The sequence below is a fragment of the Balearica regulorum genome, chromosome 3, assembly GCF_011004875.1.
Source record: "Balearica regulorum gibbericeps isolate bBalReg1 chromosome 3, bBalReg1.pri, whole genome shotgun sequence".
NCBI lineage: Eukaryota > Metazoa > Chordata > Aves > Gruiformes > Gruidae > Balearica > Balearica regulorum.
Genome location: NC_046186.1, coordinates 61,782,353 through 61,796,030, shown reverse-complemented (window position 1 = coordinate 61,796,030; position 13,678 = coordinate 61,782,353). Strand labels below are relative to the sequence as shown.

The 13,678-nt window shown below is 36.3% G+C and overlaps 1 protein-coding gene across 2 annotated transcripts in view; it reads left to right on the top strand.

Annotated features, from left to right (window-relative positions):
* The window catches only part of MED23 (mediator complex subunit 23), a 40,035-nt gene that overhangs the window by 14,780 nt on the left and 11,577 nt on the right, over positions 1-13,678 (top strand). For both annotated transcript variants that reach the window (XM_075748099.1, XM_075748098.1), the window contains 11 exons: positions 1,760-1,960; positions 3,421-3,564; positions 5,038-5,183; positions 5,720-5,965; positions 6,141-6,283; positions 6,843-7,017; positions 8,700-8,863; positions 10,008-10,132; positions 10,613-10,818; positions 11,852-12,032; positions 12,988-13,158. In XM_075748099.1, the coding sequence (XP_075604214.1) occupies positions 1,760-1,960; positions 3,421-3,564; positions 5,038-5,183; positions 5,720-5,965; positions 6,141-6,283; positions 6,843-7,017; positions 8,700-8,863; positions 10,008-10,132; positions 10,613-10,818; positions 11,852-12,032; positions 12,988-13,158 (1,902 nt within the window). The remainder of the gene's footprint in view (positions 1-1,759; positions 1,961-3,420; positions 3,565-5,037; positions 5,184-5,719; positions 5,966-6,140; positions 6,284-6,842; positions 7,018-8,699; positions 8,864-10,007; positions 10,133-10,612; positions 10,819-11,851; positions 12,033-12,987; positions 13,159-13,678) is intronic.

Genomic DNA, 13,678 nt, shown 5'->3' with positions numbered 1-13,678 from the left:
GATCCATGACATAGGCATTGCGTACTGGAAGAGAAGGTGAAACTGTAATCAGCGCTTTCTGTTTTAGTTAGAGGTTTGTGTTAAGCATGCTTCAGGAAAGCACAGCTGGAATTGTAGCTTTCTGCAGTTTTGAGCTGGCGAAGAGCATGCAACAGGGGATGCTGTTCACTATATTTTGTCAACTTTTCCCATTCTTGCATTTTATTTTTAATTGAAGAGAATCTCTTTTTTTTTTTTTTTTTTTTTTCATGGCAAAAGGCTACCAGCGATGAAGGTAGAACAAGTATCTCCTTTCAGCATCTTTTTCCTTTTATTCTTTCTTTCTTTCTTAATTAATTAAAAGTGGGGTTTTTTAAGCTGCCTGGCTAGTAAGTCAAAGAACTCATCTAAGGCATCCCTAAAATGTTTTTCTGAGTATTTGGGAGATATTTTTAAACTTTTTTACATACACCTTTTTGCCTCTAGAAAGGGATACTGCATTTTCATGATAAGTGTTTAAGCAGCTCAGTTCCTTTTCGTTTGTATCATTAAAGTAATAATGTTTTGTTTAAAGCTGCATTATGTTACAGGCATCTGGTGTAAAAAAAAAAAAAAAAAAAAAAAAAAAAAGTACCCATTCCTGAATACCTGAATAGAGATTGTAATGAAACAAATAGAGGTCGGATAATTTCCAAAGTGCTAGCACTGTCTGAAATGAGTTAAATTCCACAAAGCTTTCTGTCCTTAGTAATAGTACTTTGTACAAGTGTAACTGTACAAATGCAGGTTAATAAAAGGCTGTTGCACTAAAGAACTTGTGATAAGTGACATTATACTTGATGGTCTTAAATTGAAGATTTATTATCTGAGTTCCAAACCACTGGTAGTGGACCTGCTTTACATACATCTGTACTAACATATGTATCTGAATATATAATGCATTCCTTACGTGATCATTATTAAAAGTCATCAGGGAAAGTGTGTATTTGAAATGATTTCTGTGTTTGCATAGCTCACTGTGGGGATTGTGGCAGTCTAGATCTAACATCTAAAGAGTTCATCGGTATGATACATAATTTCTCTTCTATTCACAATGTGTAGAACATACCACTTTTACCAGATTAATTTTCAAATCTTTATGTTGTCTTGTACCAGGTGGTGTTGTGTTAGTAGGACAGCACCTAATTATAGGGGTATTAACCAGATGTTAATTCTGCTGCTAGTTGTAGGTGAGCTCAAAATGAGAATGAAAAAGAGAATAGTCATTAAACACTTATATTGTGTATTGGGATGTTTCCTCTGGGTTTCGTGGTATAATTGATAGATCTTTTTCTTTATCGTGATCCCTATTTTTGAAATGGACTTAGAAAAGAGGGAAGGAGGAAAAAAAAAAGAAGACACAACAAAAAACCCCAAACCAAACCGAAGAACCCCTACCAGTGTGTTAAAAGTGTTTTCCATGAATGCAGGATCAGAGAAATAACATTCTGTGTGAATTTATTAAAAAACACAAACAAACCCCCCAGATGTTATTTGCGCATTGATGGTCTGTGTTTTGGAACTGAGTAGGGAATTATGTGATGCGTAATAAAATGTAAAAATCATCGTGACCTGTAACATAGTGCAGCTTTAATACACTGGCTTATCCTTAACTTAAGTTCAGACTTCATTTCATGCTTCCCAGCCTTCTGTCAAAATACAGTACTGTAACTGCAACTGTGCAAGCTCTGAAATTAATGGCAAGGCTTTTGGAATACTGTATCTGATCTCTGCCTTACAGCACAAGCAGCGCTGCCCTGTGCTGGAGGACCAGCTGGTGGATCTTGTGGTGTATGCCATGGAACGGTCCGAGACTGAAGAGAAGTTTGATGATGGTGGAACCAGTCAGCTTCTGTGGCAGCATCTCTCCAGCCAGCTCATTTTCTTTGTGCTCTTTCAGTTTGCAAGTTTTCCTCACATGGTCCTGTCACTCCATCAAAAGGTAAATTGTTTGTATCGCTCCCACTTAGTAAGAGAGATTTTATAAACAGAACAAGTTTTAAAACAAAAAAAAAGTCACTCACCCCTGAAAGAAGTACCTTATGTGTAATGATTACATTTTTGATCATTGTGCTCTGTAGAAGTCAAATTCTCAACTTACATTGCTGTGAGCTAGGTCTGTTTCCAGTGTATTTAATTACAGCATGTTGTATTGTATTTGGATTCAAAATATGTTAGTAACTAGAATAAGGAGATAAACTGGCATAATTCAGAAGGTGCGAGTACTGTGCTGTTGCATCCAATTTACAGCCAAACTCCAGAGTGAATGCCCTGTTCGGTTTGTGAGCTAAAGAAACATGCCATGTAAATAGGTGCAAGAACTTTGTTTGCCTAATCAATCTAATTAAAGCAATCTAAGCAAAGATCATTTGCCCAATTACAATGATATTGGCAATTACAGTCCAAAGTTATTATTACTTCCTAATTATAATCCCATTAAAGGGATTATAAATTTCTAGTATTTCCCTTTTCTCTGGTGCTCAGTGCCTCTGTGAATTTGGAGAGTGGTGGTGCCAGTCCTCCATAAGAGAGGAGGGGTTACAGTAAGTCAGCAACTTTCTGAGCTCTTTGCTGGGAGAAAGCATGGTGTCGGTAGGAAAGGAGTGTTCTTTCTCCTCACTGTAGGATTAGCTTGTGGCTATTTAGGTACAGTTTCTAGCATGGAGTACACATTGTTTGATCTTTATTTGTCCACAATTCCATGTTACATCAAAATTTACTATGTATGTTATGTTTTGCTTGTGATGGATTCTTGTTTTCTGCTCTCTTTAGTATCCCTGAAATTAGTTTTACCATGGTTGCATCCCTTCTAATTACTGTAATGAACCATTGAAACAGTAGGCACTATACAAGACAATTGCACAAATCTAATCTAAAACTAAAGTTAGATATGAGTAGAGGTTACGAGTAGAGTACTGGTTATTAGAGAATTGCTATTACAGATAAAGAAGTTAAATAACAAAAAAATAAAACAACCATACCAGTCCAGATGAAGCCCAAGTTGTTCTGGTTCAGAGGCTTTCTGTATAGATAGAGTTAATATAAAACCTGTGGCCTGCTCCTAGCAGTGACAATACTGTACTTGGCTACAGGGCTACAAGGTGACAAATAAGTCCAATATGTAAGAGTTGCTAACTTTCCAAAACGGTGATCCTCAAGAGCTAAATACATTTTAAATCCTACTATTAACTGTTGTGGCCCTCCCAGAGTCTGTGTTACAACTAATGTACCTGTTTGTCATCTTTCTGAAAACACAACATACATTTCTGCCTAAGTCCTGTTATAAAATTCCCAGTAACCTCTGCTAGAACTATTTTAGTCTGCCCTCCTACTTTTATAGGGATGTTAAGTGATATTTCTTTTGCATGCTGTATTTGTCAGTTATTGAGTGTTTTTTGACAGTTGGCAGGCCGTGGTCTCATTAAAGGAAGAGACCATCTGATGTGGGTGCTACTCCAGTTCATCTCTGGCAGCATCCAGAAGAATGCACTGGCTGACTTCCTCCCAGTTATGAAGCTTTTTGACCTCCTGTATCCTGAGAAAGAAGTAAGTCCTCTCTGAAATTAAAAGTTTTATTTTTAATTTTTAATTTAACCTGAGACCTTCATATGCCAATACTACTATCATTCTTGCATTACTCTGAGAGCAGTGCGCTGTATAGTTGGAGAGGGGTGTTTCATAATTAAATGAAAATTTGCAGGATTTCCTAGCTATGTTTTTCCAGTAACTACATTTGTGCAGTGTTTTTAGGTGTGAAAGAGACTTCTGTTAACTCATCTCTTCCTTGACTTTGGTTTGATTAAGGTTTTGAGGATACTATTAAGGAATAATGTAGACTGATATTGTTACATCTGGGCTGTAACAGAATAATACACTGAGAGACACTTTCAGGTGCAAAGAACTGAAAAAGAAGCTTTGAGTTTGTTTTGTATTAATGGTTACTTAAAATTGATTCTGCGGTAGCAAATCAAATCCTATTCAGGCTTTGTACATTTCTCTGGAATGAAGGTTCCTGAGGAAGGGGGAGCTAGGGGAAGTTCTGAAACTTCTATTGTGACAGCGTTGTCAGCATGAAGTCCTGATTGGTTGCTCTTATCATAGTGCCTTCTGTTTTGGGCCAGTAGATATGTTAACACAAATATGTGGTGTACCAAACCGATAACGTACCAATTTTTCCCCTTCTTAAGTTAGTTTTGACCCACAGAAATTCTTCTATACAATTTGTTTCATGAGCTCGCAATTGCTTTTGTCAGCACAAAATACAGGAAGACTGACAGGACTATTTACTTTAGTGATGGGCTCTGAGTTAGACTTGTTTAAAGTGTTTGTAGGACTGGGGTATTTGAGGATTCAGTTTCACAAGCAGTTTAAATGTTATCTACAATTGTTGCTCTGAAGAGGATCTGTCTTACTCTCCTCTCGATTATGCATTGCTGCTCCCTCACTTGTACTATCAGTGATGCTTGTGCAGTAGTTAATGTACCAAAGGGAAAGAAATGCAGATGTTGGCAAAAGGAGAGAGCCAGAATGCCTTTTCCAATAGCTGTAATATACCTGAGGCTGTAGCCAAAACCTTTTGAATTTTGGGGTGTTTCATAGGAAGTGTATTAATCTTTAAGTGTAATGGTGATGCTAGACAAGTTAGATTTTTCAGAAAAAGCACGTACCATAACATTTCTGAATAACAAGTGTGAGGCTAAGAGTGAAAGTATATGCTTTGTAACTATATATGTCTTGAATTTGTATATTCTAAGCATGAACTTCCATTTGCTGAGTTCTTAGATTATTTGTTTGGTTTGGGTTTTTTTTCAGAATAATTACTGAGGTCCAGGTCTCTTCCAGAGCTCTTGATTTAAAATGACGTACACAGATGAGGGTAGAATCTGTTCTTTAAAAATGTTGCTTGTGGTGTTGCAAGTAAGGTAAAGAAAAACTTGATCTTGTGAACGCTGGCTATCCAAGTTGGTTTTCTGTACATCAGTACATGCAATGTATCACATTCATGTGTTCTTTCTTTAGTGTATTCCTGTACCTGATATTAACAAACCCCAGTCAACTCATGCTTTTGCAATGACCTGTATTTGGATTCATCTGAATCGGAAGGCCCATAGTGACAACTCCAAGTTGCAGATTCCTATTCCTCATTCTCTTAAACTTCACCATGAGTGAGTTTTGGGGGTTTTGTTACATTTTGATTTGTCTCTAGACATTATGGAATAGGAAGCTCCTAGTCTGTATTCAGAATGTATTGTGTGATGGGATGTTGTGTAAGGGTTATCAAAGGAATGAAGCAGGACTAAGAAAGGCTCAAAGTCAAAATATGCTGTTATCATACAGCTAATGGAAATAATATATTACATTTCAGATTAATAAATCTTTTTATTGATGGAGAATCTGAAAGCAAATTGACTATTTTGTTTTATTATGCTGAGTTTGGAAAGTGTGGGTGAGCAGTACATTGGGCTAAGCTTTGTCCAGAAAGGTGATTTTTAGAGTGTGTTTCTTTTCTTGAGGCATTTCTCCCAGTGAAACTGTGGCATAAGATGTGGTCATTTTGATATGATGCCATTAATGAATATTTCGTTTCTTCTACTCTTTTACAATGATTTTTGATTTGGGTTATTGTGGCTGTAATCCTGGTATGCATGTGTATCCTTCTGCTTGTTTCTTTCTACTTAATTTTAACCTCTTTGTCACACAGGTTTTTGCAACAGAGTTTAAGAAATAAGAGCTTACAGATGAGTGACTACAAGATTGCTTTGTTGTGCAATGCTTATTCAACCAATTCGGAGTGTTTCACTTTGCCAATGGGTGTACTAGTAGAGACTATTTATGGAAATGGCAACATGAGGATATCTCTTCCAGGGACTAATTGCATGGCATCAGGGTCTATTACCCCATTGCCAATGAACCTCTTGGACTCACTCACAGTTCATGCCAAAATGAGGTACAGTATGCAGCTAGCTTTTTTTTAATCTGTAAATCTGTGTGTAACTAATTATTATCAGGAAAGCTTCCCTATGTCTGGACATGTAATGTATAGATCTGTTGATTTGCTTAATAAATTTATTAACTTTCAAGTCCTTGTTTTTGACTGAAAAATACTTTCTCTCTTTCCTCAGTCTGATTCATAGCATAGCTACAAGAGTAATTAAGTTGGCTCATGCAAAATCTAGTCTGGCCTTGGCTCCTGCTCTTGTGGAAACCTATAGTCGCCTGTTGGTTTATATGGAAATAGAGTCCTTGGGCATCAAAGGCTTTATCAGTAAGAAAGACAACCTTCCCCCCACCCCCGCCTTTTCCTTTTGTTCAGTAGCATTTTTTTTTAATGGCAATTAAAGACCATAGTAAAAATTAAAATCTAATGATGCAGCATGTTGAATACTTATGTGAATTATTTTATTGTAAAAGAAATTGTAATAGTTATCCTAGTGCTGCAGGAAATTTCAGATGAGTATGCTGCTGTCCTTTTATGCCATCACTTGTATGGTCAGGACCTCCCTAGGTTATGCTGCATTGTGCAAAAATATGCTTAATGGAAAATCATAAGCAAAGTTACTTAATTAGATGCAAATTATATTTAATTCCACTTATTAAAATAATTTGCACGTGTGCTGTATATGTTCATTCAAGACATTATTGAGCTTTACACATTTACAGCATCTTCAGACAGTGCTTGCACATGCAGTCTTTAGAGGTAATACAATTTTCAGATCAAATATCTGACTTGCAGCTAAATATAACCATCTATCCATAGTGTCATCTGTAGTTGTATTTTAAAGTGTCATAACTTGGAAAACTTACTTTACAAACTTTTTCATAAGGTCAGCTCCTGCCAACAGTGTTCAAATCTCACGCATGGGGAATTTTGCACACTCTGCTAGAAATGTTTAGCTATCGGATGCATCACATCCAGCCTCATTACAGAGTCCAGCTGCTCAGCCATCTTCATTCCTTGGCTGCTGTGCCGCAGACTAATCAGAACCAGCTTCATCTGTGGTGAGTGATGGTTACCATACTTAACCATAATCTTGGATTCCTCCTTCATCATATGTTGAAAGCCGTGTGAGAAATAGGTTTTAAATGGGACAGGAGCACTTCCTAGTCTTAGTTCTGTGGCTAAATTGTTTTGTGGTATCTCAGTGGGTCATGTTTCGGAAATAGTTAGATGTTAGCAGTAGTACTCTGCAGAGTTGCAAGAGGAATCCTCTTGCACAGAGACGGCAGCAGTGTCACAGGTCAAAACACAGTAACGTGCACCAGAACTGTCATGTCAGGAAGTGTTGGGCAACTCTTGAGCTTGCGCTGGAGATAAAGGGCAATGCCTGCTACTTGCAGTCACAGTGACTGGCTTATCTGCCAGTGGCACTGTACTTGCTTACTTACTCCTGTAGAGGATGTTTAATTATGTTACAAAAGTTAAGCTGGTTCCACTCAATTCTTTAGCAAAGTTAATTTTCCATCAGATCAGAGAAATAATCTGAATCGTCCTGCAGCTGTAAAGGAGTGGGTGCAAAGCTGTGGTGGCTGTACATGAACCTGAGTGGGGAAAAAAAAAGTCATTTCCGTTGTATGGTGTGTGTGTATCAGTGTAAACCATGCAGAAACCAATGGCTAATTTAGATACAAGACAGATGGAAAAGCTGGTTAAAGAAGATCTAGAGTTGATATGCAGCTAATTTTAGGGAACAGCTTTGAGTTTAATTTGCTGTTAAAAAAGTTGAAGGGTATGAGTTTCATTTTGTATGTTGAACCTGGGGTTTGTTGTAGAAAAGTTGGGGAAAAGAGTGTCCATTCACTCTTGGAGTAGAATACTTCTTGTTTGTGTGTGTGAGGGAGATAGAGCAACCTCATTATTATCAGTTCATGTTGAGGAAGTCTAATTACACAGTAATTTCTTAGTTCAAATCCAAGTTGCTTATCCGTTATTGAGAATAAAGAGAACAAGTGAAGACAATTTTCTCCTTAAATTTTAAGGTCTTGTTCTTTTTATTCACCTAAATCTTGTTTTGTTGTCTTAGTCTGTGAACTATGGATATTAATATCAGTCACTTTTGATAAGCACTGCATGCAACTAGATTGGCGTAAACTAACTTGTGGCTTTGGCATTTCAAAGCCACAATGTTATGAAAGGCTCTTAAATTACTTCAAACTACCTGGTGTGAAAAGTGCTTCCAGCTAGAGCACTGGAAAATAAAGTACTTTTAATGGAAAGCAGTACTTCCTCATTTCTTTAATAAGGACAATTTACTGCTGTCTGCTTCAAGGTGATAGTTAGCTTTGAAACTTCCATGCATTATTCATGCCCTTTTTTCCCCCGTTTTTGCATATATTTATTTATCTATGTATCTTTGTTTAGACAAAGATGTTCAAAAGATAAACAAAATGGGGGGCCTCTACATTGGAGAGACTTGAGGCTCTTTTTCAGAGCTCTGCACCTGGAATTTTCACTAACTCAACTTTTGAGAACTTTATTTGGAAATAAAGTACTTACATAGCTGAAACCAAATCTATTAAACAGTGGAAAAAGCAAACTTTTCCAAAAGGTTAAGAATGTAACTTTCAAAACAAATGTTTTTGTATTATTTGAAGCAGAAACTGGAAGAAAAATAGGTGGGTTTTTTGAATCTTAGAAACAGCAAATAAGATTATGTTCTAACTGGACTGTTTCCTTCTTTCAGTGTTGAGAGTACTGCTCTAAGGCTAATTACAGCTTTGGGCAGCTCGGAAGTGCAGCCACAGTTTACACGATTCCTCAGTGATCCCAAAACAGTTCTTTCAGCAGAATCAGAAGAACTCAACAGGGCTTTGATCTTAACTCTAGCAAGGGCAACACATGTGACAGGTAATAGGAACACTGTGAGATAATATCTAAGTCACAGCTGTAGTCAAGTCATTTCTCTAAAATACTGTTTAATAGAAGATCATGGAAATAACCCAGTCATAAAACATATCCCATACTCTCTTCAAAACCAGAAGTGTACAGTTTTAATTTCCAACTACTTGTTTTTAGGCTTAAAGCTATTATTAAAGCAGTAGTGAAATCAGACATTGTTTAAAAGCCTATTTTTATACAGAGATACAGTGTGTTTGGGTGTTTTTCTTACTGTCTCTTATTTTCAGTTTCATTATTTTGAATTTAAATGTTTGGATTGATTACTGATATGTGCCATTTAAAACAAAAAGATGGCATGTTCACAGCAAGTATGTTGCTCATGTGGAAGCCACCCCCTCTACAGTTTACCTTTAAGAAAAAGTAGTGTGTGATTTGAGTTTGCTTTCCTGGGGAAGGGAGAGGTGGAAGCTTTAATTGCATGTTTTAATGTTTTAACAATATGCAGTGACGTGGGTCAGGTTTTTGTTAGTTTTGAGGGTGATGTTTTCTCTGTCTCCTTTTTTTTATAGTTCTAGTCTGGAGACTTGCTGGAGAGTTAGAACAATTGATTTCACAAAAACTGCTGGAGCTGATTTGAAAGGGAAAGGGTTTCTTTGTGTTAGGTGTTTTTATTTTTCAACCTTTAATATTAAATCAACACTGGGGTTGGGGCGATGAGGCTTGTATTTTATTTCTACAGCTTCATTGGGAAAAGTACTGCTGAGGAGCCTTTTTAAAGCAGTATAAAATGGCATCTGGCAACTGCATCACCATTATCTTCCTCAGGATTTTTTTTAAAATCTAATCAGTTAATCAGCAAAAGCTTGTCTTACTGTCATTACAGGAAATTAAATATAAAAATCTTAACATCATGATTGCTTTATTTCTAGCTCAAAACCTAAAAATAATTTTGTTATTGTTAATAGCATAAAAAAGATATTATCCAGCTTGTTCTATGGAGTAAGTAAGATTCAAAGAAAGGGATGGGAAAAGTTGGCCAATAAGGAAACCCTGTTGAACTAGAAAAGCCTGATGCACGTGACTACAAAAGGAATACTAATAAGAAATGGGTTTTTTTGTTGTGAAATTCTAATATCATCAATTCATTTTCTAGACTTTTTCACAGGCTCCGATTCAATTCAGGGAACTTGGTGCAAGGATATATTGCAGACTATCATGAGTTTTACTCCACATAACTGGGCATCACATACACTAAGCTGTTTTCCAGCTCCTCTGCAGGTAATAGTTTCAAACTGATGATTTTATAATTGGAAATACAGATAATTTACTCTCTTAACTAGCAAAAGGCAAAGGATCTTGTTGGTGAGATTCTTCCCCTGTCCAGACTACATTAATCTGAAGTCCCTAAAGAATGCAGCATGATTGTAACGTTGCTATTTGTTCAGAAATGCATTAGCTGCTCCGGGAGTAGTCTAAGGCCAGGTTTGGCCAACTGATACTTCCGGTGGAAGGTAAATCAGATAAATAAAATTTTAAAAACAAAAAAAAGTTGGAGAAGCCTTTTTTTCTTGTGACAATTTGTCATGTAGCTTTGTTAGTGACAGAATAGTCACTGTGGTGTCACAGTGAAGCAACAAGCCTAGCTAGTAGGTTTGTATTGTACAAGGAAGTAGGAACTCATGAGGTGCTAAATCAGGCAAAGTTTGCTTGTTCAAATATTCCAGGCTCTCAGTCACAGCAAAGCCACCTTTATTTCAGGTATTCTTCAAGCAGAATAATGTACCTCAGGAAAGCCGTTTTAACTTGAAGAAGAATGTGGAAGAAGAATACCGAAAGTGGAAGTCTATGACCAACGAGAATGATATAATCACACACTTCTCTATGCAAGGTTCACCCCCACTTTTCCTTTGTCTCCTATGGAAGATGTTGTTAGATACCGATCACATTAATCAAATTGGCTACAGGTGAGCTTAAAAGCTGTGCTATTTCAAAGTTACTACAGGAACATTCTCAGTTTTGAGGGCATAGGCCTTGTGCATTAACAGCTTGATTTGTATTTTTTTTTTAATTAATTCAGAGCATGGAAAAAATGAGTGGAACTAGGTATTAGCAAGCATATCATAGTAATTGTGCAGTGTTTAAGACTGGTTACACCACACAGTGGACTGCAATGTGTATCCTTCCTGGTAAGGAACAAGGATGTGAGGTGTTTGAATTAAGTAGTTTAGTTGTAATGGCAGTGTTTCAGGCAATCTGAATAATAAACAGAAGATACAAAGCACTTATTTACTTAGCCTTTTTACATGAATAAAGGCCAAATATTTTTTAAAAAAAAAAAAAAAAACAAAAGTTGGATTAAGAGGAAAATTTATTATAGAAGTTGTGGTCCTGTAGGTTTTTTACTTTTCTCAGTAGTAACAGCATCAGCTCCAGCTGGGAAAAAAAGATTCTTTTCAGTCCTGGTTAGGTCTATTGAAACAGTTAATATTTTTAATAGCATGTGTTACTCTTCTATACAATGAGGAAATACCAGTATTTTAATGCTATGGTTATCTTAAAATGAATACTGTGGGAAAATAAAGTTGAGTTGCAGAAGATTGTCCAAAGAGGTGTATAACTAAAAATGCATAACTAAAGCATGGATTCTGGGCAAAATATTACACATAAGAATTGGTGAAACATTTCTTCTAATTAGTATCCAGACTTTGGAATTCAGTTGCTCTAAGTTTTGGGGTTTTTTTTGCTTTGTGGTTTGTTTTGTTTTGCTTTGCTTTGTTTGTTTGTGGGTTTTTTCTTTGTTTTGAGGTTTTCTTCAGTTCATTTAATAAAGGGAGGGCTTTTTGTCTTTGTCCTTTTTTTTTTTTTTTGAAGGACAATTGTATTAAAACTCACTAACTCCTATAAAATACACCAGTTAAAAATGTATTAAGATCAGTAACAATTGCTTGTTGCTTCTCTTTTTTTTTTTTTCTTCTTTCTTTTCTTCTTCCCTGCTAGAGTGTTAGAAAGAATTGGGGCCAGAGCTCTGGTGGCACATGTCAGGACATTTGCAGATTTCTTGGTGTATGAATTCTCTACGTCTGCAGGAGGTCAGCAGCTCAATAAATGTATTGAGATTCTCAATGACATGGTATGGAAATACAACATTGTAACACTGGATAGGTTGATACTGTGTTTGGTAAGTATTGCCTTAGAAGGTAAAATGCCAGTTCTTCAGCCAGAGTCTGCTTTCTGAGTCACTTTTATAGGAGCGATCTTTTTAAAAAATGCATTGATTTTGAATAGTGACTATTTGCTAACCCAATAATCACGTAAAATAATGGATTACTTCTGTAAGCAACGTAAAACTCAAAGTCTTACAGTTCTCTGAATCTTCAGCTTTTTTTTTGTTGTTTAATTGCAACCATTGAGTTGGTATTATTAAATGTTATTAGTGTTTTGGGTCTCTGACCTCCGAGATATGCATTTATTTCTGCAACATGAAAAGGTAGAAGGAGTATGGCATGCCATAATTCAGAAGCAAATGGAAAATCTTGTACCCATTAGAGTGTGCTTTCTTTGCTTAGAATTCAGCCTGTTTCATCAGAAAAGTAAGAGAGAAATGGCATTCTTTGTCTTTCTAGGTTATCCTACAAAATAAAGCAGAACTCACCTAGAGAGCATTAACTTTTTATTCAGTAATTATCCTTTATACATGTTTTAAAACCTCATCTTAATGTAAAGCTGGTTGTTTGAGTTTTAGTTTGAAAATCAAACTGAAGTCCAGACATCTGAGTGGCCAGAAGTTTGAAGCAATCTTAACTTCATTATCATTAATTAGCTATTTTCAATAACAGAACTGGCAGCTAAAAGAGAGCTAGAATTCTTGGAGAATGTGCTGTCACTGGGGAGTTTGTAAGACTTTGTGCCTATGGAATAAAAAATGTGATGGGTACTTTTCACAGGAGGTGATTTAACCTGCCTCTGTTCTGTGTCTTCACTTGAAAAACAGAGTTGAAAGACCATATGTTCAGTGTGAATTTGTGTGCAGATATACCTAATGTGCAGCCAAATTTGCTAGCCAATGTTTAGGGCCTGTAAAGGAGACAGCAGCATCAACTGTAATGCATGTTTTCTGATCCATTTTGTTTAAGGCTATGCGTAGTCATGAAGGAAATGAAGCTCAAGTCTGTTACTTTATAATTCAGTTACTCTTACTGAAGCCTAACGATTTCAGAAACAGAGTGAGTGACTTTGTGAAGGAGAATTCTCCGGAGCACTGGCTGCAGAATGACTGGCATACTAAGCATATGAGTTATCACAAGGTATCAAAGCTAATAAAATTCTTTTATTGTAATACTTTCTGTGGAGTTGAGATCAGCCAGAGAGTCTTTTGCCCTGTAAATGACAGGACAGCTCTGTTCCTTCCTAAGTCATAATTTATTTGGGCTAGTATTAAAAAACCCAATATCACTGTGTTTATGTAAAATTATAATGCAGCAATATTCAAAGATAAAAGCAGCTGAAGAGTTGGTTGGAGATTCATTCTTGCTCATCTAAATCCAATTATTTTAAAATTTTGGTTTTACTGAAATTCACTTAGAATTTGTTAGCGTTTTTGTGCATCAGGGAGAAGGTATTTTATTCTGGTGTTTTATGACAACAACATTAAAACAACAGTTAAACCTACATTTTCTCCTAATTGTTAAAACTTCTTTCAACTCCTTTGCGGCAAGAATGTGATAGCCTGATATGTTAGGAAAGAAATTGTTGAGACTTTAATGCTGCCATAAACATAGTGGCTTCTGCTGCCTAGAAGAGGATGTACTAATGGAGCGGTCTGTC